The sequence below is a fragment of the Convolutriloba macropyga genome, chromosome 6 (assembly GCF_964194025.1).
Source record: "Convolutriloba macropyga chromosome 6, txConMacr16.3, whole genome shotgun sequence".
In the NCBI taxonomy this organism is placed as follows: domain Eukaryota; kingdom Metazoa; phylum Xenacoelomorpha; order Acoela; family Convolutidae; genus Convolutriloba; species Convolutriloba macropyga.
In genome coordinates, this window is record NC_134473.1 from 36,937,726 (window position 1) to 36,960,402 (window position 22,677).

The 22,677-nt window shown below is 39.1% G+C and overlaps 1 protein-coding gene across 1 annotated transcript; it reads left to right on the top strand.

Annotated features, from left to right (window-relative positions):
• Positions 1 to 646: 646 nt before the first annotated feature.
• On the top strand, positions 647 to 22,413 carry LOC142340639 (uncharacterized). The gene is made up of 3 exons (XM_075391330.1): positions 647 to 775; positions 21,916 to 21,998; positions 22,104 to 22,413. Exons 1-3 carry the CDS (start codon positions 647 to 649, stop codon positions 22,411 to 22,413), a joined length of 522 nt encoding a protein of 173 aa, XP_075247445.1.
• Positions 22,414 to 22,677: the final 264 nt, after the last annotated feature.

Here is a 22,677-nt window from a genome sequence, read left to right on the forward strand (position 1 = left end):
CAATATTATTACTGACGAGACGGGGGGGGGGGGGGGTGCCGTTGTAGCAGTTTTTTGAAAATTTACAAATCAGGTAAACGGTACCTGCAACCTTCGACAAAGTCGCCGTTGGCGTGCTTGAACACAGGCGCCGTGGGAAAAGTTGCCATCCCCTCGAATCGTGAACAGAGGTGACATTGGCAGGTACGATTTCAAAACTAACGTACAGGTAATCCTCAAATGTTAGAGAGAAGGTACGGAAGATTTTCTTAGCGAAGGGGGGGGGGGGTAAGGTGGGGGGTATGTTGGGGGGGGCGAGTAAAGTGGGGGAGGGGGGAATAAGGTGGGGGGGGAGTAAGGTGGGGGGGGGGGGAGTCAGGTGGGGGGGGGGGAGTAAGGTGGGGGGGGGAGTCAGGTGGGGGGGGGAGTAAGGTGGGGGGGGGGGTTGGTGCAGGTACAAGAGGTGATGGAGCTTCGGTGTCGTTGGGCACGGGTGGTGTCGTCGGGCGCGGGTGGTGTCGTCGGGCGCAGGTGTCGTCAGTCTCAGATTATGATTATGATTATTTATATTTATATATAATGTTTATATATTTCTAATCAATTTAACTCAGATTCTTTTTCAGATTTGATTTGCTTTGCTGATTTGACAATAACTAGAGCAAATAAGATGGCAGCTCGAAAAATATCTGTTGTTCCACAAGAAGTATCGGCTGCTCTTACTCTTCAACGTAACCAAAATCAGGCTCCCGAAGAAGTCCAAGCTGAACCCGAAGAAATGCAAGTCGAGGGCAGCGACGTTAGTTTTTTTATTGGATTTTTGCCAGTTTTTGATGGCATGATTTTTGTAAAAATACATGTGAGCTTGACCAGGGAAGTCAATATGTAAGCATTAATGAATTTACATGAAACGCGAGATCGATAGCAATGAAGCAATGATAGCATTGCTATCAATTAGAATTTTACTTGTTAATAGCCGCGAAGAGATATATTTTAACAATCGCAAATTGTTCATTTGGACGACGAAATAGATAAATGAATTGACGGTGTCAAGCCGATTTGGTGTTATATAATTTGCGGGATTAAATGATTGGATGGTGATTATACACGGTGTTAAATTACAGGGGACACTAAATCGGCGTGAGAAGTAGAACCGTGGCAGACGTATCAAAATATAATATCTTTGCTGACCAATCGGAATTGAGAAAATGTTAATCCCTCCCAGGCCTAGACCTCGACTTATGAAAAGACTTTAAAAGTCTAGTAGGGGGGGCCAATATTGACTATAATTACACGGTCGAGGTTCTTAGTAAAAGTCGAGCTAATATCTTTTCATGGGTCGAGATAAAGTCTTTTCATAACGAAGAAAGTCCAGCTAAGGTCTTTTCATGGGTCCAGCATTAGTCTTTTAATAACCAGCAAAGTCGAGTTAAGGTCTTTTCATGGGTCCACCATTAGTCTTTTCATAAGTCTGTTTTTTTTTCAATATTCAAACTTTTTATTTATTTCCTGCTTCTGTACATACAGAAGCAGAACTGGAGCAAGACTAAATAGTTTTGCACCAGAGCAGTCCAACTTAAGAATCAGTTGGAAATCTGCCAAAAGCCTTAAGAATTTTGTCAATTCTTAAGTTAAAGAGTTTTTTCAGATCGAGTATATTACCACATTACTTGATTCAATGAAACCAGCTAGCTTAAGAATATTGGTCCTAGTCCCATTAGCCATGAAAAAATTTCGGCGCTATTCAGTTTGTTTTCCTTACCAAAATTATTAGCTATTTTTTTAAAAAAATAATGCAGGTTTTTGAGGTATTTATGGTTCTTTTGAATCGTAAAAGGTGCATGATCACATATGCTGACTACGTTATATGATGTATTGCACGCAAAACGTTAATGGCAGAAAAACAGACTTATGAAAAGACTAATGATGGACCCATGAAAAGACTAATGATGGACCCATGAAAAGACTTTAACTCGACTTTGTTTGCAAACATTGTGTCGAGCTTAAGTCCAGCACAAACTTTGGGTCAAGCCAAAGTCTTTTGTAAAATTTAGGGTCCAGCTAAAGTCTTTTGCAAAAAATCTGAGTCGAGCTAAAGTCCAGAATGCCTTAAAGTCCAGCTAAAGTCTTTTCATAGCTCAAATGAGTCCAGTATGGTCTTTTCATAGCACATTTTTGTCGAGCATTGTCTTTTCATGAGTCGAGGTCTAGACCTGGGCTGCTTGTTCAGTTGGCAGATATATCCGAGCTAAAATTGCCCATTGAATCGAACCTTCATACATCTCAATAGGAAACATATTAAAGCATGCTAAATCTTGCAAAGATCTTGACATGGTACTTAATGAGCTTTTGAGATCAGCGTCTTTTTTCGGTATATATGTTCCTACAACGTAGGATAGGTCACTTTCGGATATTCTTGGGTGCTTTTTACCTAGGGTTCTAAGGTGTTTTTCAATATAAATCTTGCAATATCTTGCAAGAAAAAGTTGTTAATCTTTGATTAATTGCTTTTGAACGCAGCTATTGAACGCAGTCATAGCAATTATTGTAAACGTGTGTGTCTTATTATGCAAAATTTTTGCTTGACAATTTTGACTTTTCGAGTGACTTTTACACCCTTGACTTTTTGCGTTTTGCGTGATCTAAAATTCTCTCTGAATCACCAATTCAGGCAGCTGAACTCAATTGGCGGCAATTTAATTTTAAAAGTGAAATGAAAAGTGCGCCAAAACTCGTTTCCTTACTTTAAATCTTAATAGTTGTATATGTTAACCTCTAATGTGGTTATTTGAAGCCCACTATTGAATTTATTGGTCCCATGTAGGCTCCCCTCCTTCCCCCCACGACGGAAGCAGGCTGCAATTGATTAGAGCTCCCACTAGTCGTTCGAGAGAAATTCTTCCGACGTTTAGTCGGTTACGTTTTGTTTTTAATCAGTGGCTGATCTTTTTAGGAGGGTGATATTGTTGACTTCAGTTGCTTGAAATCTTTTCATTTTATATTGGGACTGGTCCTGATAAGTTGTTCACTTTGTCGAATAAAATTTACACAAACATACACACACACATAAACACACACACATACACACACATATACACCAACATATATACACTCACATACACACACACAAACACAAACATACACACATATATATACACATACACACACATACACAAAAATACACTCACATACACACATACACGAACATACACACACATAAAGACACACACATACACACACAAACATTTACACACATACACACACAAACACATACATGCACACACAAACACACACATACACACACACACCTGCACACACATACACAAACACATACACACATACAAACACAAACATACACTCACATACACACGCATACACAGACACACACATACACACAAATGCACACACACACATTAACACACACAGACATACACACACATACATAAACAAACATGCACTCACATACACACACATACACAAACATACACACACACACATACACAAACATATATACACTCACATACACACACACAAACACACACATACACACACACATAAATACACACACACATGCACACACATGCACACACATATACACACATACACAAACATACACTCACATACACACACAAACATAAACATACACACACATACACACACATAAACACACACACAAACATTTACACACACAAGCACACACATACACACACATACACAAACACATACGCACATACATACACACATACTTACCCAAACATACACTCACAAACACACATATACACATACACACACAAACAAACACACATACACACACAAACACACACACACACATAAACACACACACATATACACACACACAAACATACACTCACATACACATACAAACAGACACATAAACACATATAAACACACACACATACACACACATACACACATTTATATACAAATATACACCCACGTACACACATACACACACAAACACACACATACACACAAACATACACACACATAAACACACACACACATACACCCACATACACACGCATACAAAAATATACATACACATATACACACACATACGCACACATACACCCACACATACACAAACATAAACACACACATGCACAAACACATAAACACACATACACCTACACATACACACACATACACATACACAAAAATACAATCACATACACACGCATACACAGACACACACACACACACACATACACGCACACACATATACACACACATAAATACGTACACACACATACAAACACATAACACACACACATACATACACATACACACACATACATACTTACACACGCATACACACACATACACTCACATACACACACAAACATACAAACACATAAACACACACACACACACATAAACACACACATACACCCACACATACACACATACACAAACATATATACACAAACATACACTCACATACACACACAGACACACACATACACACACGTACACACACATAAACACACACACACACATACACACGCATACACACATACACACATTTACACACACATAAGCTCACACACATACACCTACACATACACACACATATACACACATACACAAACATACAATCACATACACACGCATACACAGACACACGCATAAACGCACATACATACATACATACATACACACATAACACATACACACATACATACACACGCATATACACATACACTCACATACGCACACATACACACACAAACACACACACATAAACACACGCACATACACACATATACACACATAAACACACACATACACCCACACATACACACACATACACAAACATACATACACAAACATACACGCACATACACACAGACACACACATACACACACATAAACGCACACACATATACACACACATACATACATACACACACATACACACACATAACACATACACATACATACACATACACATATACACACACATACATACTTACACACGCATACACACACATACACTCACATACACACGCAAACATACACACACATAAACACACACACATAAACACACACATACACCCACACATACACACACACATACACAAACATACATACACAAACATACACACACAGACACACACATACACAAACATACACACACGTACACACACATACACACACATGCACACACACATACACACATACACCTACACATACACACACATATACACACACATACACAAACATACAATCACATACACACGCAAACACAGACACACACATAACACATACACACATACATACATACACACGCATACACACATACACTCACATACGCACACATACACACACACATAAACACGCACATACACACATATACACACATAAACACACACATACACACACATACACAAACATACATACACACAGGCACACACATACATACACAAACATACACACACGTACACACACATAAACACACACACATACACACACATACACACGCATACACACATAAGCACACACACATACACCCACACATACACACACATACACAAACATACATACACAAACACACACACATACACACACATAAAGACACACACATGCACACACACATATACACACACATACATACATAAACACACATACACACATAACACATACATATACACACACATACATACGCACATACATACATACACACGCACACACACACATACACTCACGTACACACACATACACACACAAACACACACATACACACACACATAAACACACACATTCACCCCTACATACACACACATACACACACATACACAAACATACACTCACATACACGCACATACACACACAAACACACACAGACACACAAATACACATACATACACAAACATACACACACATACACACACATAAACACACACATACACACACACATACACAAACATACTCATACACACACATAAACACACACATACACCTACACACACAGACACACACATACACACACATAAACGCACACACATAAACACACACATACACCCACACATACACAAACATACAATCATATACACACACAAACAAACACACACACACAGACACACATATACACAGACATACACAAACATACACACATACACACACATACACCTAAACAGACACACACATACACACACATAAACGCACACACATACACACACATACATACATACACACATTTACACGCACATACATACACAACACACACACATACACACATAAACACACACATACACCCACACATACACACACACATACACAAACATACATACACAAACATACACACACAGACACACACATACACAAACATACACACACGTACACACACATACACACACACATGCACACACACATACACACATACACCTACACATACACACACATATACACACACATACACAAACATACAATCACATACACACGCATACACAGACACACACATAACACATACACACATACATACATACACACGCATACACACATACACTCACATACGCACACATACACACACACATAAACACGCACATACACACATATACACACATAAACACACACATGCACACACATACACAAACATACATACACACAGGCACACACATACATACACAAACATACACACACGTACACACACATAAACACACACACATACACACACATACACACGCATACACACATAAGCAAACACACATACACCCACACATACACACACATACACCAACATACATACACAAACACACACACATACACACACATAAAGACACACACATGCACACACACATATACACACATTCACGCACATACACCCAAACATACACACACATACACGGACACACATATACACACACATACATACATACACACACATACACACATAACACATACATATACACACACATACATACGCACATACATACATACACACGCACACACACACATACACTCACATACACACACATACACACACAAACACACACATACACACACATAAACACACACATACACCCCTACATACACACACATACACACACATACACAAACATACACTCACATACACGCACATACACACACAAACACACACAGACACACAAATACACATACATACACAAACATACACACACATACACACACATAAACACACACATACACACACATACACAAACATACTCATACACACACATAAACACACACATACACCTACACACACACAGACACACACATACACAAACAAACATACACACAGGCACACACATACATAAACAAACATACACACACGTACACACACATAAACACACACACATACACACACATACACACGCATACACACATAAGCACACACACATACACCCACACATACACACACATACACAAACATACATACACAAACACACACACATACACACGCATAAAGACACACACATGCACACACACATATACACACATCACGCACATACACCCAAACATACACACACATACACGGACACACATATACACACACATACATACATACACACACATACATACATAACACATACATATACACACACATACATACGCACATACATACATACACACGCACACACACACACATACACTCACATACACACACATACACACACAAACACACACATACACACACACATAAACACACACATAAACCCCTACATAAACACACATACACACACATACACAAACATACACTCACATACACGCACATACACACACAAACACACACAGACACACAAATACACATACATACACAAACATACACACACATACACACACATAAACACACACATACACACACACATACACAAACATACTCATACACACACATAAACACACACATACACCTACACACACACAGACACACACATAAACGCACACACATACACACACATACATACATACACACATTTACACGCACATACATACACATAACACACACACATACACACATATACACACATACATACATACACACATTTACACGCACATACATACACATAACACACACACATACACATACACACACTTACAAACATACATACATACACACGCATACACACATACACTCACATACACACACATACACACAAAAACACACACACATACACACACATAAACACACAAACACATACACCCACACATACGCACACACACATACGCACACACATACACACACATACACACACATACACAAACATACACTCACATACACGCACATACACGCACAAACACACACACAGACACACATACACACACACACATACACAAACATACACACATATATACACACACATAAACACACACATACACACACATACACATACATACATACATACATACACATACACACACATACATACATACACACGCATACACACACATACATATGTGTGTGTGTCTGTATTATTGATATTATTATTTTTATCATTTAAATCATTTGCTAGTGATATTAGCTATAAACACAGTAATTGGCTTCATATCATCTTTCTGTAGGTTTTCCAGAAAAGGTTACCGAATCGAAGTACTCGTGGTCTTGGCCCAAGTAGTCGGAAGGTCATCGATGAGGCTAAGCGAGTTGCCAGAGATCAGTTGAAAAACAAGTTTTTCTTGATATACTATGAGGACTTGACGTGCGATACTATCTGGAGCCTGCACAACAGCATCTGCCTCGATTAGGGGCAACGGCTTGAAGTGAAGGCTGAATCTGTTTTCGACGTCAGATTCAAACTCAAAAATCCACGAACGGATAATTTTTTGTGGAAAGCAACAGTTATCGCAGTTGGACACAAAGATTTTTGTGATAACTTGCGAGAAAGCACATGGGTAAAGGTGATCGAATCGAATGGAGATATGAGTTACCTACCCTTGATACCCGTTGTCGACCCGGATTTGACGCTATACGACAATGTGAACCAAGTATTGTTGAGTGGCGACATCAACTCCCAAGGTGTCAAAAGACGACTACATTGTGATGATCAAAACAATGAACTGCAGCAGCAAAGTAGAAAAAGTGTCAACCAGCTACGTGACGAAGATGAGGATTGTCCTTTTTTAGATCCACAAGACGTTTCCGAGTGCCTAGACAATGTCCAGAAGGAAAACATGAAGACCAATAAGCCAAATAGAATTGACCGATTTGAAGCTGAGACCAGCGGAGTTTTCGAAAGAAATTTCGATAATAGCGGCATATTTAATAGTCAGCATCATAACAGCGGAATCGACGGAGATCAGCTTAATTGCAGTGGAGGTCAAATAACTTCCAGCGAGGTAAATTGTATTTTGGCGTTATACTGGAGGTTTGTTTGGCTATACAAAAAATTGTGTGAGTTTGAACTGACCTTTAGGGTGGGAAGCGAAGAGAGATTGAGCAACCGAAACACAGTTCGACTCCGGGTAACAAAAAGATGAAGTTGCCAAGATATGTCAACCCAGACGAAATAACAGAGCTTGAGGTGAAACGGGCAGATTTTGAGGCTGCACGTGCTGTAAAGGAAGCAGCAGACAAAATTTTGGAGGCCGCTAATTTGATAGTGAACTGCATGACGGAGTTCAGGCCCGAACTCAAGGCTTTAGCAAACAGAAACTATCGCGAGATCCAGATGTCATCGAATGCTATTAGGCAACTGGTGAGATTCAACAAATGTTTATTATTTTTGAAGCATGTTTAGTCAAAATTTGAAGCAAATTTTTTAGTCAACGGAAGTCTCAAAACTTGGTGTTCTTCTTCCCGTGCCAAAGCACATTTCTTCGGGAGATCAACCACTTCTGGAGATAACCAAAGGCCCCGGAAAAGGGAAAGATCTGGCTCTCATAGGAGGGGCGACCGCGCAATTGTTGGGACGAAACGCGTCAAAGGAACTCTGGACTCGTGACGAGCTTAAAACACACATGCTCTCCCCCAAAATGAAGACGAAGCAGGGGAAAGAACCTCGCACTGACTTTTCACCAATCAGGAAAAAATTGTTTAAAGGTTTGCTTCTGTTCTTGTCTGAAATCAATCTTTAAAATAAACTAAAAAATCTGTAAAGTTGAGATATAATAAATGAAAAATTGTCACTCAAAATGAGCACATTTTTGTTTATTGGGCAGATCTGTTTCACTTGAAATTTGACGAAAAGTGGCTGTGCATGTACGAACTAGCTAAGACAAGCCTAAACAATTTGGGCAACGAAATACGGTCAGCTGAGCGCAAAAGCCAGGAAGGATGTTCAAGTGACAGATTGGATGACTTTGATACCGAAAATCATGTTCTTCAACAACAGGCTAATAATGCAAACATTATGGACAATGCTTAGTCAGCGTTTCGCATGAAGTTGAAATATTGAGATTCAAACTTAATATAAACAAGAATCAAATGCTCAGTGTTTACTAAAATTTTGATACAATGTATTACTCAGATTCCTTGTTATCAGCTGTTGTTTAATGATCTTTTTGTGTATTGAACTATTCAGTCACGTTGCTGAACGTCGTATTTTATCAGATAACATTCTTTTAGAAGTTCATAAAAACTTTTTGTTTGGTTTCTTTGCATATTTGAACTTATTTTGAAATTTGATGTATTTTATTCCTTAGATTTATTAGAGTACGTTTTTTTCCTGAAAATCAAGTTGCTGGACTTGGTTTTCCATTTCTCTCAATATGCAAAGTGAGTAAAGTATTAAAGTTGGTCAGGTTGCTGGACCTGACCTGACTTTGGCACTTTTTCCTTAAAATCAAGTTGCTGGACTTGGTTTTCCATTTCTCTGAAAATGCAAAATGAGTAAAGTATTAGAGTTGGTCAGGTTGCTGGACCTGACCTGATTTTGGCACTTTTTCCTCAAAATCAAGTTGCTGGACTTGGTTTTCCATTTCTCTCAATATGCAAAGTGTGTAAAGTATTAAAGTTGGTCAGGTTGCTGGACCTGACCTGATTTTGGCACTTTTTCCTGAAAATCAAGTTGCTGGACTTGGTTTTCCATTTCTCTGAAAATGCAAAATGAGTAAAGTATTAGAGTTGGTCAGGTTGCTGGACCTGACCTGATTTTGGCACTTTTTCCTCAAAATCAAGTTGCTGGACTTGGTTTTTCATTTCTCTCAATATGCAAAGTGAGTAAAGTATTAAAGTTGGTCAGGTTGCTGGACCTGACCTGATTTTGGCACTTTTTCCTGAAAATCAAGTTGCTGGACTTGGTTTTCCATTTCTCTCAATATGCAAAGTGAGTAAAGTATTAAAGTAGGTCAGGTTGCTGGACCTGACTTGATTTTGGCACTTTTTCCTCAAAATCAAGTTGCTGGACTTGGTTTTCCATTTCTCTCAATATGCAAAGTGAGTAAAGTATTAAAGTTGGTCAGGTTGCTGGACCTGACCTGATTTTGGCACTTTTTCCTGAAAATCAAGTTGCTGGACTTGGTTTTCCATTTCTCTCAATATGCAAAGTGAGTAAAGTATTAAAGTAGGTCAGGTTGCTGGACCTGACCTGATTTTGGCACTTTTTCCTCAAAATCAAGTTGCTGGACTTGGTTTTCCATTTCTCTCAATATGCAAAGTGAGTAAAGTATTAAAGTTGGTCAGGTTGCTGGACCTGACCTGATTTTGGCACTTTTTCCTGAAAATCAAGTTACTGGACTTGGTTTTCCATTTCTCTCAATATGCAAAGTGAGTAAAGTATTAAAGTAGGTCAGGTTGCTGGACCTGACCTGATTTTGGCACTTTTTCCTGAAAATCAAGTTGCTGGACTTGGCTTTCCATTTCTCTCAATTTGTAAAGTGAGTAAAGTATTAAAGTAGGTCAGGTTGCTGGACCTGACCTGATTTGGTACTTTTTCCTGAAAATCAAGTTGCTGGACTTGGTTTTCCATTTCTCTGAAAATGCAAAATGAGTAAAGTATTAGAGTTGGTCAGGTTGCTGGACCTGACCTGATTTTGGCACTTTTTCCTCAAAATCAAGTTGCTGGACTTGGTTTTTCATTTCTCTCAATATGCAAAGTGAGTAAAGTATTAAAGTTGGTCAGGTTGCTGGACCTGACCTGATTTTGGCACTTTTTCCTGAAAATCAAGTTGCTGGACTTGGTTTTCCATTTCTCTCAATATGCAAAGTGAGTAAAGTATTAAAGTAGGTCAGGTTGCTGGACCTGACCTGATTTTGGCACTTTTTCCTCAAAATCAAGTTGCTGGACTTGGTTTTCCATTTCTCTCAATATGCAAAGTGAGTAAAGTATTAAAGTTGGTCAGGTTGCTGGACCTGACCTGATTTTGGCACTTTTTCCTGAAAATCAAGTTGCTGGACTTGGTTTTCCATTTCTCTCAATATGCAAAGTGAGTAAAGTATTAAAGTAGGTCAGGTTGCTGGACCTGACCTGATTTTGGCACTTTTTCCTCAAAATCAAGTTGCTGGACTTGGTTTTCCATTTCTCTCAATATGCAAAGTGAGTAAAGTATTAAAGTTGGTCAGGTTGCTGGACCTGACCTGATTTTGGCACTTTTTCCTGAAAATCAAGTTACTGGACTTGGTTTTCCATTTCTCTCAATATGCAAAGTGAGTAAAGTATTAAAGTAGGTCAGGTTGCTGGACCTGACCTGATTTTGGCACTTTTTCCTGAAAATCAAGTTGCTGGACTTGGCTTTCCATTTCTCTCAATTTGTAAAGTGAGTAAAGTATTAAAGTAGGTCAGGTTGCTGGACCTGACCTGATTTGGTACTTTTTCCTGAAAATCAAGTTGCTGGACTTGGTTTTCCATTTCTCTCAATATGCAAAGTGAGTAAAGTATTAAAGTAGGTCAGGTTGCTGGACCTGACCTGATTTTGGCACTTTTTCCTCAAAATCAAGTTGCTGGACTTGGTTTTCCATTTCTCTGAAAATGCAAAATGAGTAAAGTATTAGAGTTGGTCAGGTTGCTGGACCTGACCTGATTTTGGCACTTTTTCCTCAAAATCAAGTTGCTGGACTTGGTTTTTCATTTCTCTCAATATGCAAAGTGAGTAAAGTATTAAAGTTGGTCAGGTTGCTGGACCTGACCTGATTTTGGCACTTTTTCCTGAAAATCAAGTTGCTGGACTTGGTTTTCCATTTCTCTCAATATGCAAAGTGAGTAAAGTATTAAAGTAGGTCAGGTTGCTGGACCTGACCTGATTTTGGCACTTTTTCCTCAAAATCAAGTTGCTGGACTTGGTTTTCCATTTCTCTCAATATGCAAAGTGAGTAAAGTATTAAAGTTGGTCAGGTTGCTGGACCTGACCTGATTTTGGCACTTTTTCCTGAAAATCAAGTTGCTGGACTTGGTTTTCCATTTCTCTCAATATGCAAAGTGAGTAAAGTATTAAAGTAGGTCAGGTTGCTGGACCTGACCTGATTTTGGCACTTTTTCCTCAAAATCAAGTTGCTGGACTTGGTTTTCCATTTCTCTCAATATGCAAAGTGAGTAAAGTATTAAAGTTGGTCAAGTTGCTGGACCTGACCTGATTTTGGCACTTTTTCCTGAAAATCAAGTTACTGGACTTGGTTTTCCATTTCTCTCAATATGCAAAGTGAGTAAACTATTAAAGTAGGTCAGGTTGCTGGACCTGACCTGATTTTTGGCACTTTTTCCTGAAAATCAAGTTGCTGGACTTGGCTTTCCATTTCTCTCAATTTGTAAAGTGAGTAAAGTATTAAAGTAGGTCAGGTTGCTGGACCTGACCTGATTTGGTACTTTTTCCTGAAAATCAAGTTGCTGGACTTGGTTTTCCATTTCTCTCAATATGCAAAGTGAGTAAAGTATTAAAGTAGGTCAGGTTGCTGGACCTGACCTGATTTTGGCACTTTTTCCTCAAAATCAAGTTGCTGGACTTGGTTTTCCATTTCTCTCAATATGCAAAGTGAGTAAAGTATTAAAGTTGGTCAGGTTGCTGGACCTGACCTGATTTTGGCACTTTTTCCTGAAAATCAAGTTGCTGGACTTGGTTTTCCATTTCTCTGAAAATGCAAAATGAGTAAAGTATAAGAGTTGGTCAGGTTGCTGGACCTGACCTGATTTTGGCACTTTTTCCTCAAAATCAAGTTGCTGGACTTGGTTTTCCATTTCTCTGAAAATGCAAAATGAGTAAAGTTTTAGAGTTGGTCAGGTTGCTGGACCTGACCTGATTTTGGCACTTTTTCCTGAAAATCAAGTTGCTGGACTTGGTTTTCCATTTCTCTGAAAATGCAAAATGAGTAAAGTATAAGAGTTGGTCAGGTTGCTGGACCTGACCTGATTTTGGCACTTTTTCCTCAAAATCAAGTTGCTGGACTTGGTTTTCCATTTCTCTGAAAATGCAAAATGAGTAAAGTTTTAGAATGTGTCAGGTTGCTGGACCTGACCTGATTTTGGCACTTTTTCCTCAGAATCAAGTTGCTGGATTTGGTTTTCCATTCCTCTCAATATGCAAAGTGAGTAAAGTATTAAAGTTGGTCAGGTTGCTGGACCTGACCTGATTTTGGCACTTTTTCCTCAGAATCAAGTTGCTGGACTTGGTTTTCCATTTCTCTCAATATGCAAAGTAAGTTAAGTATTAAAGTTGGTCAGATTGCTGGACCTGACCTGATTTTGGCACTTTTTCCTCAAAATCAAGTTGCTGGACTTGGTTTTCCATTTCTTTCAATATGCAAAGTGAGTAAAGTATTAAATTAGGTCAGGTTGCTGGACCTGACCCGATTTTGGCACCTTTTCCTGAAAATCAAGTTGCTGGACTTGGTTTTCCATTTCTCTCAATATGCAAAGTGAGTTAAGTATTAAAGTTGGTCAGGTTGCTGGACCTGACCTGATTTTGGCACTTTTTCCTCAAAATCAAGTTGCTGGACTTGGTTTTCAATTTCTCTCAATATGCAAAGTGAGTAAAGTATTAAAGTAGGTCAGGTTGCTGGACGTGACCTGATTTTGGCACTTTTTCCTGAAAATCAAGTTGCTGGACTTGGTTTTCCATTTCTCTCAATATGCAAAGTGAGTAAAGTATTAAAGTTGGTCAGGTTGCTGGACCTGACCTGATTTTGGCACTTTTTCCTGAAAATCAAGTTGCTGGACTTGGTTTTCCATTTCTCTCAATATGCAAAGTGAGTAAAGTATTAAAGTAGGTCAGGTTGCTGGACCTGACCTGATTTTGGCACTTTTTCCTCAAAATCAAGTTGCTGGACTTGGTTTTCCATTTCCCTCAATATGCAAAAGGAGTAAAGTATTAAAGTTGGTCCGGTTGCTGGACCTGGCCTGATTTTGGCACCTTTTCCTGAAAATCAAGTTGCTGGACTTGGTTTTCCATTTCTCTCAAAATGCAAAGTGAGTTAAGTTTTAAAGTTGGTCAGGTTGCTGGACCTGACCTGATTTTGGCACTTTTTCCTCAAAATCAAGTTGCTGGACTTGGTTTTCCATTTCTCTCAATATGCAAAGTGAGTAAAGTATTAAAGTAGGTCAGGTTGCTGGACCTGACCTGATTTTGGCACTTTTTCCTGAAAATCAAGTTGCTGGACTTGGTTTTCCATTTCTCTCAATATGCAAAGTGAGTAAAGTATTAAAGTTGGTCAGGTTGCTGGACCTGACCTGATTTTGGCACTTTTTCCTGAAAATCAAGTTGCTGGACTTGGTTTTCCATTTCTCTCAATATGCAAAATGAGTTAAGTATTAAAGTTTGTCAGGTTGCTGGACCAGACCTGATTTTGGCACTTTTTCCTCAAAATCAAGTTGCTGGACTTGGTTTTCCATTTCTCTCAATATGCAAAGTGAGTAAAGTATTAAAGTAGGTCAGGTTGCTGGACGTGACCTGATTTTGGCACTTTTTCCTGAAAATCAATTTGCTGGACTTGGTTTTCCATTTCTCTCAATATGCAAAGTGAGTAAAGTATTAAAGTTGGTCAGGTTGCTGGACCTGACCTGATTTTGGCACTTTTTCCTGAAAATCAAGTTGCTGGACTTGGTTTTCCATTTCTCTCAATATGCAAAGTGAGTAAAGTATTAAAGTAGGTCAGGTTGCTGGACCTGGCCTGATTTTGGCACTTTTTCCTGAAAATCAAGTTGCTGGACTTGGTCTTCCATTTCTCTCAATATGCAAAGTGAGTAAAGTATTAAAGTTGGTCCGGTTGCTGGACCTGGCCTGATTTTGGCACCTTTTCCTGAAAATCAAGTTGCTGGACTTGGTTTTCCATTTCTCTCAATATGCAAAGTGAGTTAAGTATTAAAGTTGGTCAGGTTGCTGGACCTGACCTGATTTTGGCATTTTTTCCTGAAAATCAAGTTGCTGGACTTGGTTTTCCATTTCTCTCAATATGCAAAGTGAGTAAAGTATTAAAGTTGGTCAGGTTGCTGGACCTGACCTGATTTTGGCACTTTCCTGAAAATCAAGTTGCTGGACTTGGTTTTCCATTTCTCTCAATATGCAAAGTGAGTTAAGTATTAAAGTTGGTCAGGTTGCTGGACCAGACCTGATTTTGGCACTTTTTCCTCAAAATCAAGTTGCTGGACTTGGTTTTCCATTTCTCTCAATATGCAAAGTGAGTAAAATATTAAAGTTGGTCAGGTTGCTGGACCTGGCCTGATTTTGGCACCTTTTCCTCAGAATCAAGTTGCTGGACTTGGTTTTCCATTCCTCTCAATATGCAAAGTGAGTAAAGTATTAAAGTTGGTCAGGTTGCTGGACCTGGACTGATTTTGGCACTTTTTCCTCAGAATCAAGTTGCTGGACTTGGTTTTCCATTCGTCTCAATATGCAAAGTGAGTAAAGTATTAAAGTTGGTCAGTTTGCTGGACCTGGCCTGATTTTGGCACCTTTTCCTCAAAATCAAGTTGCTGGACTTGGTTTTCCATTCGTCTCAATATGCAAAGTGAGTAAAGTATTAAAGTTGGTCAGGTTGCTGGACCTGGCCTGATGTTGGCGCTTTTTCATCAGAATCAAGTTGCTGGACTTGGTTTTCCATTCCTCTCAATATGCAAAATGAGTAAATTTTTAAAGTTGGTCAGGTTGCTGGACATGGACTGATTTTGGCACTTTACCCTCAGAATCAAGTTGCTGGACTTGGTTTTCCATTCCTCTCAATATGCAAAGTGAGTAAAGTACTAAAGTTGGTGAGGTTGCTGGACCTGGCCTGATTTTGGCACTTTTCCCTCAGAATCAAGTTGCTGGACTTGGTTTTCCATTTCTCTCAATATGCAAAGTGAGTAAAATATTAAAGTAGGTCAGGTTGCTGGACCTGACCTGATTTTGGCACTTTTTCCTGAAAATCAAGTTGCTGGACTTGGTTTTCCATTTCACTCAATATGCATGGTCAGGTTGCAGGACCTGACCTGATTTTGGCACTTTTTTTTCTCAAAATCAAGTTGCTGGACTTGGTTTTCCATTCCTCTCAATATGCAAAATGAGTAAAGTTTTAAAGTTGGTCAGGTTGCTGGACCTGGACTGGTTTTGGCACTTTTCCCTCAGAATCAAGTTGCTGGACTTGGTTTTCCATTCCTCTCATTATGCAAAGTGAGTAAAGTACTAAAGTTGGTCAGGTTGCTGGACCTGGCCTGATTTTGGCACTTTTTCCTGAAAATCAAGTTGCTGGACTTGGTTTTCCATTTCTCTCAATATGCAAAGTGAGTAAAGTATTAAAGTAGGTCAGGTTGCTGGACCTGGCCTGATTTTGGCACTTTTTCCTCAAAATCAAGTTGCTGGACTTGGTTTTCCATTTCTCTCAATATGCAAAGTGAGTAAAGTATTAAAGTTGGTGAGGTTGCTGGACCTGGCCTGATTTTGGCACTTTTTCGTCAGAATCAAGTTGCTGGACTTGGTTTTCCATTCCTCTCAATGTGCAAAGTGAGTAAAGTATTAAAGTTGGTCAGGTTGCTGGACCTGGCCTGATTTCGGCACCTTTTCCTCAGAATCAAGTTGCCGGACTTGGTTTTCCATTCCTCTCAATATGTAAAGTGAGTAAAGTATTAAAGTTGGTGAGGTTGCTGGACCTGGCCTGATTTTGGCACTTTTTCGTCAGAATCAAGTTGCTGGACTTGGTTTTCCATTTCTCTCAATATGCAAAGTGAGTAAAGTATTAAAGTTGGTGAGGTTGCTGGACCTGGCCTGATTTTGGCACTTTTTCGTCAGAATCAAGTTGCTGGACTTGGTTTTCCATTCCTCTCAATGTGCAAAGTGAGTACAGTATTAAAGTTGGTCAGGTTGCTGGACCTGTCCTAATTTTGGCACCTTTTCCTCAAAATCAAGTTGCTGGACTTGGTTTTCCATTTCTCTCAATATGCAAAGTGAGTAAAATATTAAAATTGGTGAGGTTGCTGGACCTGGCCTGATTTTGGCACTTTTTCGTCAGAATCAAGTTGCTGGACTTGGTTTTCCTTTCCTCTCAATATGCAAAATGAGTAAAGTTTTAAAGTTGGTCGGGTTGCTTCGAAAAGTTGATATTTTTAGGTTTCATTTACTCTATTTTCCAGATGACATGCTTTCTCGGAAAGTGGATTGGTCGTTGCTCGCCCAGTGTGATTCTTTCGCTGTGAAAAATTTCGTGGAAACGTCTGACAGGAAAGCTATGACATGCGTCGAGCCCATGAGAGAGAGTCTCCTACTTCGAAAGCTAGAAAACGATGCTATCTGGAGGGATGTCTACGAAACTGTTTCAAGAGCCTATAAAAATTTGGCGCCACATTTTCTTATATGCCACGACCAATACGGTGGGTATCGGCTTACTTACACCGGGAAAACTGTTGTGCAGCCTCCTTTTGTTTTTAGAAGAAATCCGGTTGGTTTTATAAGACCTATCCCTGTTGGCGTGGTTAAAAACCTTTCTGTAATGACCTCAGAGCGAACTGGTGATCAGCTGTTACCGCTCGGACCTATTAGATTCGTAAATTCTGACTGTAATCCAAACTGTCAATACGATCTAAGTAGTGATTTGGGAATTGTACAACTTCGAGCCATAAAGAAAATCAAACCAGGAGATGAATTGTTTGTCAAATATGGAGCTGAGTTCTTCGAGTATAATTGCTGTCTTTGTCGAACCTGTAATTTGAAGTTAAGATCGGATCAGGAGGAAATTGCTTTTGATATAGTGTTTGAGTGTCTTCTACAAGAAATTTGCACAGAAGTTGTCAATCAAATACCTGAAGAACAAGAGAACCACCAATCTCCTCCGAATTCAAAGCGCCGTCGAATTAAAGGCCGAGAACTGATAGAGATTTTCAATAATCTCGCTAGCAGCCCATTGAGTTGTGATGGATCCCCCGAAAACTTTCGCTGTTTGCAAAACGATTTTTTCAACAGAAATTGCCCTCCTAATAAACTTGCATCTTGTGATACTCTAGAAGAGTTTAATGATGCCGGTGCCAACAATTCTGATAGTTCTCATGATACCACTGTTGCTGGATGGGAGCAAGGTGTTCCCGAATCTGTGTCCCCATCGCGCCAAAGTACTAGTGACTCTAGAAATTCTAAACTTCTTCGAGCTTCATCACCATTGCGACAACAAGTGTCTTTAAGCTGTTCAGTATCTACTATTACAGTGGAGCATTCGACTACTTTTTTGCGGGAAGATAATCAGAAAAACACACTTGAAGAAAAACTTTTTCCAGGCAGCAAGGCTAGCACTAAAGACGCGTCTGCTTTGGCTAGTCTATTTTGTTCCAAATTTAATTTATCCGATGAGTGCAGCAGCACTTTTTTTTCGATAGTAAAGGCACTTTTACCGGAGCAAAATAATTTTCCTTCTGGTTTTTCGCATATCAAAAACGTCAAAAATCAGTTCAACAGCTCACTACGTATCCTGGATAAGAAACCAGAACAAACGTTTTGTGTTCTGACGTTCCGTTTCCAGTTGGGAGATATTATTAAACGATCGCTCCGTGAATTATTTTCGTATTCGGAAACTCGCAGACTCGACCCTAGTAAGGACTTCAATCCAACTATTTGCCCTATTGCCGAAGTAAACGCCGACAATTCTGTTGGTATTAATTTGATTTTTTTTACTGACGGCGTTAACATTAAGAAGTCCACGTTTAAAAAAGAACTCTGGCCCATATGGGTTCAAATTGCTGATCTACCCCCAAAATTGCGACTATCGAGAAAAAATATTGTTCTTGCAGCATTGGTTGTTAGTGACACTGTCCCTTCAAGGAGCAAAATTGTCCCTAATTTGAGGGATGAAATTGCTACAGGACTTTTAATTGAAATCGATGAAACGTTGAGTTACAAATTTTTTTTCAAAGGTCGACTTCTGATTTCTGACTTGGGTGCTAAAAACCACCTGCTCAATATGATGAAATTCAATGGTTTCTACGGATGCCACTATTGTACAGCGAAAGGCGTTACAATAGGAAAAACTCACGCGTACTATCCGTTCGAACAACAAGGTGCAATAAGGGAGCCTTCCATAAATAATTCCTATATACAGACAGCGGAGACTCTCAGCGTAAAAAGGTGACCAATGTTGTTGGAGTTAAGGGTAGAAGTCCCTTTTCGGATCTCATCGATGGCTTACCACTCACTGCGCCCATCGATTATATGCACTGCGTTTTAATTGGTGTTTTTCCAGCTGTCCTAAAATTGTGCTATCAGTCACTTTCCGGGCCAAGTAAAGAGCTAGTTTCAATTCTCATCTCCGAATTGTCATGTCCCAGAGAAATGATTTCTTTTTCTCGAAAAGTTCGACCACTTGAAGAGATGTCTCAGTACAAGGCCAACGAAATGTTAAATTGGCTACTATACTTAAGCCCAATCGTGTTCTTTGAGAGAATCGGAGATGTATTGTACAATCACCTAACTAATTTAGTTTTTGGAATAAAGCTTCTTCTGGAATCAAGCAGAAATGAAAATGTAACAAAAGCAAAGTTTTTTTTTGGATCGGTTTTGTCAAGAAATTGTGACGGTTCACGGAGACGAAGCAAAAATTGAAACAATTAATGTGCATAATTTGAGACATTTGCCGGACCAAGTCCAAAGGCTGGGGCCCCTACATTGTCAGTCGGCAATGAGTTTTGAAGCGGCGAATCGATCCCTGGGAGAAGTTTTCAGCGGTTCGACTTCCGAGTGCGAAATAATTTGCAGAAGAATGCTCCAACGCCATAAATTATCCGAAGTAGATATTCAGGACGAAAGACTGCAACCACTGTTTTCAAAACTCTCCAAAAATACTGACGATGAAGCTGGACCCAACGAATTTGTTGAAACAGAAGCTCTCATTCAGGGTAGGGAATTATATCCTAACGCAGTTTTCTCAAACCGTCACGTACATAAAAATGTGTACTTCGACTCGCCAGCCTACAAAAGGTCGAAGTTAGGAAACTGTTTTGTCAGCTTCTTTTACGAGAATCAAACAGTATTTGGCCAAATCCAGAACTTCATCAAATTTTTGTGTCCTCCTTTTTTTGGGAAAACATTGGCGAACATTCAAAAGTTTTCAGTCGTTAAAGAGATTGGACCTGTTGAGAATTATTTCTATCAAGTAGAGCCCACTGAAGCAGAAAACCTAATACCTGTTGAAAATTTGCAAAAAGTGTTTTGCATAAAACTGTCGGAAGAAACAAGTACAGTGTCTAATAAAAACTTTTTTGTCATTAAACTGTCCGATGTATTTGAGCATTCTTGAAAATCTGATTTTCAAAAACTTCTTTGAATCTAAGTTTAGTCTTTCATTTCTATGGAGCTATCTTTTGTCTGTTTATCCATAATTGAAACTATAACCAATTATAAAATTTTTTGAGTGCGGCGCATTTTGTTTCTGTTCTCATCTCTTTTTTTGACCCACTGTTTTTCTAATTTCTTTTAGGCAAAATAAATGCGGACAAGACACATTGAAATTCATGCATTAAACGCTATTTAAATACATCCAAAGCTCTTAAGGTCGGCGTGGACTTTTTTCAAGGGAAATTAAAAAAAACTCTCAGTAAAACTGATTTATCATTTCCATATCTCATTTCTGTTTTTGTATTTCAGAGGAGCTATTTAGTGATCGGCGACTCAAACCTTCGAGACGCAATGGTTTACATTGAACAAGATGAAGAGCTGCAATTCTATAGGTAACATAATTCTTTAATCAGTGATGATTTCTCTTGAATATTCCTTCAATCATATTTCTTCAATCTAAAATTTTCCAATTATTGACTTAAAGCATTTTTTTGCAGCGCTGAGTATGAACCACTAGGTGGTCGAAGTTGCAGAGATCTTATTCATCTGGCAAACTATGCATCCAATTTTAGCCACATTCTCGTAATAGTTGGCGACAACGATGTTAACTTTCGCTCAGTGGACTTCATTCTCGATAAATACAAGGAATTTATTGATGCTGTTTGGCCATCGAAAGTCAAAATTACGAGACACATGAGGCGAAAAGACTTGGATCCAATTGTTGTTTCCAATAATAATGCTTATTTGAGCCAGGAACTTGGCTTGCACTTCAAAAAGGCAAAAATGCTTCCCCTTCCATTTTCATAGATTCGGAGAGGGGTATCGCCATTTGGCGGCTCTCATTTTATCAGTGTTCAAAGAGTTTGATGAATCATGGTAAAATTTAGCAGCGAATTTTTTGCTGAAGATTTTAAGTCTATTCTCTAATCTTGATTTTCAAAAAACTGTCTGCCTAAGTTCGAACGTTCCTAGTTTCTGTATTATGAAATGATTTTTTCGTTCTTTTTGATTTTTTTGCATGAAATTTTTCGTTTCTCAACTTTCCTGCACAGCACTTTGTTGATTGAGCAG